Source organism: Lycium ferocissimum, chromosome 6, assembly GCF_029784015.1.
Source record: "Lycium ferocissimum isolate CSIRO_LF1 chromosome 6, AGI_CSIRO_Lferr_CH_V1, whole genome shotgun sequence".
NCBI lineage: Eukaryota > Viridiplantae > Streptophyta > Magnoliopsida > Solanales > Solanaceae > Lycium > Lycium ferocissimum.
In genome coordinates, this window is record NC_081347.1 from 13,243,089 (window position 1) to 13,254,680 (window position 11,592).

The 11,592-nt window shown below is 33.2% G+C and overlaps 2 protein-coding genes across 2 annotated transcripts; both read right to left on the reverse strand.

Moving 5' to 3' along the window:
- Positions 1–2,404: 2,404 nt before the first annotated feature.
- LOC132061126 (antifungal protein ginkbilobin-like protein) lies at positions 2,405–2,815 on the reverse strand. Its single transcript, XM_059453991.1, has one exon. It carries the CDS (start codon positions 2,813–2,815, stop codon positions 2,405–2,407), a length of 411 nt encoding a protein of 136 aa, XP_059309974.1.
- A 5,936-nt stretch (positions 2,816–8,751) lies between these two features.
- Positions 8,752–9,591, reverse strand: LOC132061127 (putative F-box protein At1g47790). The gene has a single exon (XM_059453992.1). The coding sequence runs from the start codon at positions 9,589–9,591 to the stop codon at positions 8,752–8,754; it is 840 nt and encodes a 279-aa protein (XP_059309975.1).
- Between the last annotated feature and the right edge of the window lie 2,001 nt (positions 9,592–11,592).

Below are 11,592 nucleotides of genomic sequence, written 5' to 3' on the forward strand. Positions count from 1 at the left end.
ACTTAACTGCTTGTAGTCTTTGTTCTAACAGTCATGCTTGTTCCAAGAGTTTCATTTTTTCTTGGATAAGTGTCTCTTTCGCCGATTAAGTCTTCGACGGTCTCGGTCATAGTAGAGCGATGATCGCAAAAAATCACCTTGTCGTGTCTTTTTGTATATTGACCGAGGGGTTCTATACGGATTTTGTCGAGAGCGGAGAAATATAATAGTTTGGTCCCAATACTCCTCTAGCATAGTCTAATGCCTCAGTGAAATCATTAAAGCCTTTAAAAAAAGGTCTTCTTATATCTTTGATAGAATCTAAAACTTCTATCCAGGTTTGAAAAATACCATTAGTTTTACCATGGATTACAACATAAAATTTAAATTTCTTATCTAGATTTTTGTCTGTAAAATACTGACAAAGTGCATTTAGAGTGGCTACAAAATGACCAACGTCTTTTTTGTTATGCGATGTTCATAAATTGTCTACTAAACATGTCTGTTGTTTGTCTATTACATATTCTGGTAATACCTTAAAAGTTAAATTAGATGGCGGGAAAAATACTAAATTATTGGTTCCAAAATGTATTCTTTCTAAGGCGTTTTTGTTTAATGCAGATGTAGGTCTAAAATGAAGATTACCTAGTACCTTTTGTCTGTAAGTGTCTTGGGTTGAGGCTATATATATATATATATAGGATAGGCGCGGGTGCAAATCATAAAAGTGAGTATACGTTGAGAGTACAAAATGCAACAAATTCAAAATCGGGTATAAAAATTACGCTTCTTTGATATTTTCTAACTTGGTTAAATTGGTACAAGACATGAGTTGGTTGGTTTATGAGTTTGGCTTGGGTTGAGTTGAGTTAAATGAATTTGATGATAAGTTAAATAAATTTATTATTAAAAATATAAAATGTTATGTGACATGACATGCCAACTACGAAAGAAGGAGGGTTAGTGTGTTTAGCATATTTTGAGGAAAATAGTGATAGTTGGGCGATTTTGTAGGCCTAAAAGGAACAAAAGTAATATTTGGAGGCAATTTTCAATAAATGAGTGACTTTTTAGGGAATATACTCATTTTAAAAGGAAGACATTGATTATGTTAGTAAAAATATATTTTGGGCCTAATACATCTCATAAGTGGTGATAGCTAAGTGAGGCAGCCCATTAGTTGATCTAATTCTGAACCTTAGTGCTAGTTAAGTGAGACGACTCATTAGTTAATCTAACTCTGTACCCTAGTATTATCTATATGAACACTATTGTGGGTGTTGAAAGAGCTACTCTAAATCGTCTAGAGAACAATTAGGGTTAGTGAAATACTCTGTATACTTAGAAGAGGATATTTAGGTTGTTGAATTAGGGTATCCATACGACTAGTAATTCGAATCGTGGTTGCTACAGACGATACTTCCGTAAGGAGAAAATTCGTAAGTTTCTGAACTAGCAATTACTTCATATTATATGAAGAAGAAGAATAGCCTGTAAGGGAGGGTTTTGCTATTTTAAATTAAAAATATATTTCTTTAAAAGAATATTAAAAATTAATTTTTTTAAAAGAAGAATACAGGGGTTATTCATTAATTTGTTGATTTGATACGTCACCAACGAGAGTTCATGCGTAAGGTGTGCTAGATCGGGTGTCCACGAGGCACACGTGTGCTCTAGATGATCCTTTGGGTAAGTTGAAGTGTCAACTATAGTTGGAGCCAGATTTGAGTGTTTGTCTATGCATTTTGCTAAAACTTAATTCTAGAAAACTATTTTGAAGTTTCACTATAAAAAGGCTCAGCTTCTATAGGTGAAATGTCCTAGAATTTGAGAAGTGGAAGGAGAAGGAGAAAAAGAAGTCCTTTGTCCTAAACTCCATAAATTGCTTACTTATTAAAAGAGTAATTTGAGGGCCAAAAATTAAAGACCATAAATTTGAGGGACAAAATTAAAGACCACCCTGAAATAGGGGCATTTGTGCTTATGTTTAAAGTTAAATTATTGTTTTTACAAAAAGAAATACGATATTCTTTTTAAAACTAGTTAAAAGAAAAATATGTCACATAAATTAGAACAAAGGGAGTATATGTTTTCTTTGCGCCAAGATAATGATGTGTTGGTATGAAAGAAATTATTTTCTAAAACATGTTTTTTATTTTCTCATGTTTGGTTGATCAAAATATTTGGAAGAATGTTTTTTTGCTATTTATTTGGAAAAGTTTGAAACTGAATTAAACAAACATTACAATTCACATTAAGTACATCAAACTTCAACCACGACATTGAACTCAACAATAGCATTACAACATTATAAACAATGGCCAAACAAAGGAAAAGCGATGAATGGAAAGAGACAAAAAGGACCTTCGAGCAACAAAGGACTGAGTCTCAGTGGATAGTGGCAACAAACGTAGGCTGTAGTTTATTAGCTGAATGAATACTGTTCATATCTCATCGAGCATTCAACAAATTCGGCTTGACCTCCAATGCTTCCATCACAAGTAGTCATCAAGTAATCTCTTGCAAGCCGTACACAAGTATCACAATCTGAATATGCTACATTAGAGCTGCAAGTAGCATGGCCATAAGCTAAAGCATCATTAGGATAAGGAGAAGTTATGTAGTAATCATAACCTTGCTTTGGTGTCTCATTACTTAAGCCTACAAGAACATAATACAAGCTGTCCGCAAATGGGCCATTTTTGTCATACGTATCACCATTGCATGTATGGTCCACTAATTTGGGCAATGGAAATTCACTTCTAACAAAGCAATTAACCCCCAAGATTACAATTAGAATTGTGGTTAATACTCTCATCCTAGCAATAGAAACCATGGCGCCCCCTCCAATATTTTTTAATAGTCTTTTAATCTTCTTCTTGATTTGTGTTACAAATTTGAGTTTCCCATGTAGTCCTTGTTTAAATAGATTTATCCATCCATTGATTTCTCCACTTATGAAAACTAAGCTTCTTGATTTGTGTTACAAATTTGAGTTTCCCATGTAGTCCTTGTTTAAATAGATTTATCCATCCATTGATTTCTCCACTTATGAAAACTAAGTATTCTATATTTTTGTCCAACTTACTCAGCTTATTTTGTTAGGATATAGTATATGCATTTTTTTTTTTTTAATACGTACGTCTCTATATATATAAGCTGCCGGCTAAGAGCAGTGTATATATACATGGATATTCCTCTCCTCTTCGCATGGATATTCCTTGATACATGTCCTTTTTCTTGTCCCAATAATATATTCACTAGCAACCATTCTACTCTCTCTGTCCCAATTCATGTGACACTGTTTGAATTTCGAGAGTTAATTTTTAAATTTTTTATTGTAAATTCGGACACGAAGTCTTTAAGTTTTTCAAATAAATGATAGGAATCTATATATAATATAAAGTTAGACATAGACAAGGTGATATGACACCTCTCTATGGCCTAGAATACCATTTATCTTTTTTCTCCCTTTTTTGACATTTTCCCCTCCATTTATCTATTTAGTTGATTTTTAATAGCCCAAAAAAAAATCTTTAATTTCAATTAATCAATTTTCCACCTCCCACTATTAATTGTCTTCTTTATTAAATAACTATAACTTAATATGCATTTATGTATTATTCAACCTTTTTCCCTCCCCACGTTACTATATCATCTATTCATATCATTTTTGTGCCATTTTTTTTTCCTTTATTTTATTTGTTCTAAAGAGTCCATATTGAAAGAAATTATGCTCCCGGCATTTTTTTCATTTTGTGTACGTTACTTGCCATTAAATTTCATTTACTTGCCTATTTAATTTTCATTACTCACTCTTTGAAATGTAACTTATCATTGCCATCCTATACGTTCTTGAAATTATGTGGACATGTTTAGTCAATTTGTTGCTATATATAGTTCATTGTTAAACTTCAGGAAAATATGTAATTCTTCATTTTTTTGATTTTTTTTTTTTTTTGGGTTAAATTTCTTCATATCTTTCTTTCTCTTGTATATTGTAAATTTAGTTTTAATATGTGTGTATTGCCTAATATTATGTGTTTTATTAGTTGTATACTTTTTGGAGAAGAAATATTAGGGCTAGAATGGTTTTGGGTAAAATTGAAGTGTCTCTAACGAAGTTTATCACTCATGTTGCACGTATCTCCACCAAGATAAAATATATGGGTTGCTAAAATTACCACATGCAAAGGTATTTCCTCTTCTTTATAGTTTAGGTGTTTGAATGACTTACTTGATATGTATTGTCCCTTTGATATTTTGTTTTCTATTTATTCTTTGTTCATTATTTTTTGTAAGTATTACAAATAGTGATATTGAAAAGAAAATTCTCTCATCAGCTAGACAATAGTTGGCTATTTCTTTCATTGCCATTATTTAAATAGCAGAAGCTGCGGGTGGGTCTTAGACTTTGAAAAATAATGTAAATGAAATTATTCTAAAAATAATGTAAATGAAATTATTCTTTCTTTTATACTGAAAGAATTAATTGAGAAAAAACATTCAAGCTTAATTTGGTCATATCTAAAGTTTCAAGATTTAGTTCCAATAAAAAAAAGAGTGAATTTTGTTCAAATAATTTTTCTAATTCGATAAACTTATTGTAAGTAAACGAATGTATACATTAACAATATTAGAATGTATTTCATGAGCTTTATAGAAAGCTATCTTCCTTGCCAGTGAGAGAAGGGTGAGTAAGAAGGCGCGGTCAGAATGAAAATTTCCACCAGTTAAGTTCTTTTTTCTTATTTACTTTAATTCTATGAGTATTATTTGTCATAAAATCTTTTAATTAGTCACTCTGTCATGAAATTTGATTTATTTGTTTTGGTTCACTAAAGCTTTTAAAAAGAGATTCAATCTTAAATAATCAGTATATCTTCTAAAATAAGAATGAAATATTTTAGAAAGTAAATTATGCTTTAACTAATATGACATACATTTTATTAGTGCTTAGTTGATTAGTTATTCATTTCTTTTATTAGTTAAAAATAGGCTAATATAAGCCAAACGAGACAAATTTATCATTCAATATACACATACGGAAACTATTGATGACACTGGAGATATTTTGAGATTTTAATTTTAGCCTTTTTGTTATTGTGCTTCCGTGCTATGTCTTTTTATCTCACTAAAAGATGTTGGTGATGATAATTTAACTTTTGGAAAATACATGTAGGCTGAATGTATAAACATATACGTTTAGATAAAATATACGTTTAGTTTATCTAATGAAAAAATAATAATTAAAGAAGACTTTAAATTTCACAAAATGTACTTTGTTATTACTTTTGTATTTTGGGTGCGAGAAAAAGAGTTTTTGATGAGGTCATCCAACATCAAGTAAGTTTCGTGAATTAATATAGTTGTCACTTCATCTTCATATGTGCTTGTTGAAAATGTCAATTTGTGCGCCAATCAACTATTTTATAAATACCCACTACCTTTAGCCAATACAACTTTTTCCTCCAAAAACTACACAAAGGAATCACCTTAATTTTTTTAGTATCTGTTGAGATTTGAATCCGTAGTTCTAAGGTGAAGTCTGTTTCAGCTGGAGGTCTGTTAACGGAATAGGGGCATAATTGAGCTAGTTTGCTGCCACTCATGAGGGTATTTCGTCCTATTTCTAACAAGGCACTAACAACTCAGGGGTACTTTTGAACCAAAACTCAAACGAAAAGCATTTTTATTATATTTTCAATAGTTAAGGAACATTTTAAGCCATTTGCTGTTTTCTTAATTATAACAATTTAGTATTTTGTCTATGTTCTCTGAACGAAAGATAACAAAGTTGATGCTACCTCTTACTACTGGTTTGTAATCGATCTTATATAAATATTATTAATTGAAGTCATTTTTATCCACAATGATACTTTGTTTAATCATTAAGGCATATACTACTTAAATGGGTTTATTTGCTCTTTATTGAACAAAAAAACTTGAAATAAATACTACTGAAAAATATACCACACCGTTGAGCTATAAACCAATTGCTCTATACTTTAGTATATGCGAGTGCGACTCATTAATCATCGCAACAATGTGATATCATGAATTAACATCTAACATGGGTGTGTTTGGCTTGACTTATAAGGATATATTATGCACACCCACTAATGGGTGGGTTAGCATTTCATATTGAGAAGCCTTGGATTTATGGTGGCACAACCCAAAGTGCCCATCCACCATGGCTGGGCTAAATTCAAAATGGGTGTTTAAAATTAAAATATTCAATTTAGCATTTCATATTGAGAAAGAAGCCTTGGATTTATGGTGGCACAACCCAAAGTGTGCCCATCCAAAAAAAATGTTTGACACATAAACTGAAACGGAGCGGAGAGAGTATATGTTTTTGCACCAAGATACAAGGTGTGTGTGGTATGAATAAAAATACTTTAAAAAAAAATCTATTTTTTTAATGTTTAGGTGGTCAAAATGTTTTGAACTTTTTTTTCTCTAAGAAAAATAAGTTCCTTTAAAATAAGGAAAATAATTTTCCTAATGGGAGTAGGAAAACAAACTCCATATAGAGAAATTTGGGAAATACATCAAATCTCGAATTCATCTTAATAAGTTTCAAACGTTCAATCACATTCTAATTTTTCATGATCCACCTCCTCCACGAAAATTAATAATGAATTTGTATATATATATATATATATATATATATATATATATATATATATATATATATATATTGCCAGCATATGCATTGGTTAAAAAAAACAAGGTGTATATATTTGGTATGACGAAGTTATATTTCGTGAATAATGATTTCCTAAAGAATATATATTTTCAAGAAAAATATTTGTTTAGAATACGTTTTATGTGTTTGACGCGGTGAGTGAAAATAGTTTTAGAAAAAATATACACTAATGTTGATTAATCATAATGTCTAAGTATTAATTAAAGTAATATGAAGTTAAAAGTGAGAAAGTCGTTTTCCCCCTTTTGGTAGAAAAAACTAACTGAAATACCCCCCAAAAACAAAATAATTACCCGCCCCATGCCCTTCTAAACTAATTACCCGCCGTACCCCCTCGCCCAAAACTATTTACCCGACGTGCTCCCCTCGCCCAAACCCCTCCTCCATCATGTTATCGTAGTATATTTATATATCATGATGGTATGATGGAGGAGTAAGAGAACAACTGAAGCAGTCTTATATGATATCGTCTCAGTGTATTTATCTATCACGATGGTACCATGATCTTTGAAGAGTGTCTCATTGAAGGACTGGAGCAGTCCTCCATGATACCATCACAATATATGTATATAAGACGATGGTATCATAGAATTTTTTTCGAGAAAAGTGTGCCATTTTTAATAAATGAACATGATCATTCATAATACTATCTCAGTATATTTATCTATCATGATGGTATCATGGAGGACTAAGAGAAGGACCGAAGCATCTTCCATGATACCATCTGAGTATATTGATATACCATGATGGTATCATGGAGGACTAAGAGAAGAATGACGACATCTTCCATGATACCATCTCAGTATATTTATATACCATGTTTGTATCATAATTGGGGGCATCCCGGGTAAACACTTTAATTTTTTTGGGCGGTACGAAAGTAATGGGGGTATGGGCGAGTAATTTGTTTGGTTTGAGGGGCCATGCGTGATGCCCCCTCAAATAAAAAAAATTACCCACCCATATACTTTCGTATCCTAGAAAAATTAAAAATATTTACCCGAGATCCCCCCTCCACCCCCCCCCCCCGTTACGATACCAACATGGTATATAAATTTACTGAGATGGTATCATGGAAGATGCTTCAGTCCTCCTTTTAGTCCTCCATGATACCATCATGGTATATAAGTATACTGAGATAGTATCATAGAAGATGCTTCAATCCTTCTCTTAGTCCTCCATGATACCATCATGGTATACCGAGACGGTATTATGAATGATTATGTTCATTTATTAAAAATGACATGCACAATTTTCTCGAAAAAAACCTTTATGATACCATAGTCTTATATACATATACCATGATGGTATCATGAAGGACTGCTTCAGTCCTTTACTGAGACACTCCTCAGGATCATGGTATCATCATGGTATATAAATATACTGAGATGGTATCATGGAGGATTATTTCTGTCCTTCTCTTAGTCCTCCATGATACCATCATGATATATAAATATCTTTGCGTTGGTATCACGGAGGAAGGGGTTTGGCTGAGGGGTATGTCGAATTTCCAGCCGGTGGGGGTAGAAGCGAAAATAGTTTGGGAAGGGACATGGGCGGGTAAATATTTTAATTTTTAGGGGTATTTAGTGATGTTTTCCCATATCTCACTCTTGCCTCGGTGAAAACAAGGTACACATTTTCGGTGAAAACAAGGTACATATTTTCCATTCTTGGGCTGAAAATTTTAGTTCAAATAGTATAATATTGTCTAATTAAATAGACAAAGACCACTAAATACATTCAATGAACATTATCATAGATTAAGAAAATTGCCTCAGTTCACACACAAATTATAGTAACATATAATCTGCCTCCCGAATGCATTTTGTTTTCTCTTTTAACATATAATCTGCCTCCCGAATGCATTTTGTTTTCTCTTTTTTCTTTTTTGTTGCATTCATCATCACTTGACAAAAACAAAGAGCTTGTAATGAGAGGTTGGAAAGACACAGAAGTGTATGCTCTGTGATCCATGTCTGCATCAATCTGCTGCAACATCACTTGCCACAAAATGTAAATTTTGGCATTCTATGCATGTATGTGGAACTTAGTCTTACCTAGAAAAGTTCACCCCTACCTTGTGAGCCGAAATCAAAGCTATCTATGCATGATATTGCACAAGTGATAAGTTCCAGCAAGTCGAAAATTTCTTTTAACTTGTTGATGGTTATTTCATTTGGCTCAGGGTGACCATTAACATATCGGACAACTATAACATTATCAGACTCCACAATCAACTTCTGTGCATTCGGCTTTCCTTCCATGCATCTGACTAACCCATTCTTCAAGGCCTCCAGTCCAGCAATCACATTGTCTTCAACATCAATGGTACCACTATACCTGCCTAAACACATTCCAGTATCATCTTGGAAGATGCCACTATATCGTCCTGAGTCCTGACTGGTCACCGCAAGGATCTTATAGTCATCACTAGTTGCGTCATATCCCATTCCAAATATATAATACCCCAATCGAGATTCTGGAGGGGGAAGTTGTATCGATTCTCTTATGGAGGGGTTCCACAGCAAGAAGTGTATATCACCTCTATCAGTAACTACAAGAAGAACCAATCCATCACAACCACACAATACTTTGCAACTCACTAGTTTGCAGGCTGAAGGCCAATCAAGTTTTTGTTCATCCTCAACCGCTTGAACCGAAGATAAAGAAGAACAATAGAAGTGAAATACATCATAATTATCAAGGTACTTTTGGATAATAAGAAGTTTTTGGGAATTTTGGTCATTCTTGGCATGATTGAGATGCTTCTTCTTAAAGTAAGGCCTGGAGATCAATGTTCCCCAAAATTTTGAAACACATTTGAATCGAAGAAAAGACCGCATGGGTAACCTCTTGAGGATGTCCATAAGTATTTCCTCTTGAAAGTGAATTCCCATGGCCTAGATAGGACAACGAAAGTGCTTTTGTAATACTCCGTAAATTCGGATTAGGTATAGATGTATTAAATGAGTATTAACGTGACATTTTAGACATATGAAGTCCTATCGGGATGAGTTTGGGTGGAAATAGTTGTTTTGGAATCAAGACGAATAGTGAGGTGCTTGAGGTTCGATAGAATCGGCTAAGTTTACGGCAGATCTGTATCCAGACCCATTTCGTGAAAATCCGTTGAGAATTTGAGAAAACTCAAAACATGAAAGTTGTAGCCCTTTGAAATGCCTTTCCAATAGTATATTTTGGAGCTCAAACGGACATGTGAGTAAAACCCATTTTAAAAAAAAAACAAATCTGAAAACATGGATTTTTTTTTAAGTATGGAAAAATGGATTTAAAATATGGAAAACTGGATTTTTTTTTTTTAAACGTCTTAAAAATCTAGATTTTCATGATTTCATTTTTTTAGGGCACTTTTATTTTTCAAATAAAATTTGGATTATATTTTAAAAATATCTGGAAAAAGTGATTTTCTTGTGAAAATGTGGAAAAACTGAATTTTTATAAAAATTTGGAAAAACTAATAATTTTTTTAAAATGTGAAAAATCAATTTTTTTAAACTAAATCTGGAAAACTAGATTTTTTTTCATATATCGAAAAAATAATCAGTCTAGAAAAAAACCTTTAAGCTTTAATGATTAGGTGCAATTAAATGTGAAGTACCCAATTAAAGAACGACACGTGTGTAGACAGCGAAATTTTATTAAATTTAAATCCGTAAGAAATTCGGATTATAATAAATTCAAGATATATTAGTCCAAATAAATATTACGGGTTAATATAATTGGGTTAATTATTTAAGTCCAATAATACGGACTTAATTAAAGATCCGATTTCTATTGGGCTAGTCCATTAATTTGGGCTATAAATAATGAGCCCACTTTGCTAAGCCCAAAATGTCATCTTCCTAGAGGCCCACTTTAGTGCCACGTGTCAAATGACGTGGCACGCCAAGTCAAACAAAGAAGCCTATAGGGTCATGACACGTGTCAAAATGATGCGGCATGCCTATCAAATCAAAGGCCAATGAAGATGCACCACGTGTACAAGTGACATGTTCCGCCAATCAAATATCGACATGTCGACTTAATTTCGATTGGTCGAAAGAAACTGTCCTTATCACAACTCCTCCATCCTACAATTATAAATAGGGGTCTCATAATTCGAAAGGGGGACGAAGTTCTAACAAGAAGCCAGGGAGAGCTCGTGGATCAAACGCCGCAGATTTCTCTACAAGCTGAAAGCATTCAAGCACTCAAGTATTTCTCTAGAAGTTCTAGAGATCCAGACGAAGATTCAAGACCAAGCTCAAAAGCCCTTGAATTCAAGTCCAAGTCAAGATTAAAGCCATCAAGTTCAAGATTAAGCTCAAAAGCCCTTGAATTTATTGTTGAAAAGACGAATCAGAGGAATCATAGAGATTGTAACACTTATATTTTGAAATCAAATACAACGATTGTTGCGATATTTTCCTGTCTTGATTATTATTTTCTCGACGCGAATTTTATTGTCTACAAATTCTGGCACGCCCAGTGGGACAATCTCTACCTCTCATCTCAACTTTTCAATCATCAAAGTTTAACAACATCGAAATGACTTCAGAGAAGATCAACTCCAAATCAATTTCCTCCAAGGTTGCTAGCTCCAAGTTCTCTGCTGATGTGGAAAGCATCCTTGACATTACCTTTGGTAGCATTGGACCAGTTACGAGGAGCAAAGCAAGCATGTTGGGACAACAAGCACTCCAAGTGTCGTCCGTGACAACTCCTGTTTTTGGATCTTCATCTCCAAAAGGAGCAAGATCCTCTCGAGGCATCGGAGGAAGAGCGACATTCTTTGAAAAGATTAAGAAGACTCTAGCTCTACTTGATCTCTCTGGATCTAAGAACTCTGCTATGAAGGATGATAATGATACTTCAAGTGACGGATCCTCTCCACTCAC

Bases quoted from the DNA above. Each gene is read 5' to 3' on its own strand.
- LOC132061126 (XM_059453991.1), bottom strand. From the start codon at position 2,815: ATGGTTTCTATTGCTAGGATGAGAGTATTAACCACAATTCTAATTGTA.
- LOC132061127 (XM_059453992.1), bottom strand. From the start codon at position 9,591: ATGGGAATTCACTTTCAAGAGGAAATACTTATGGACATCCTCAAGAGG.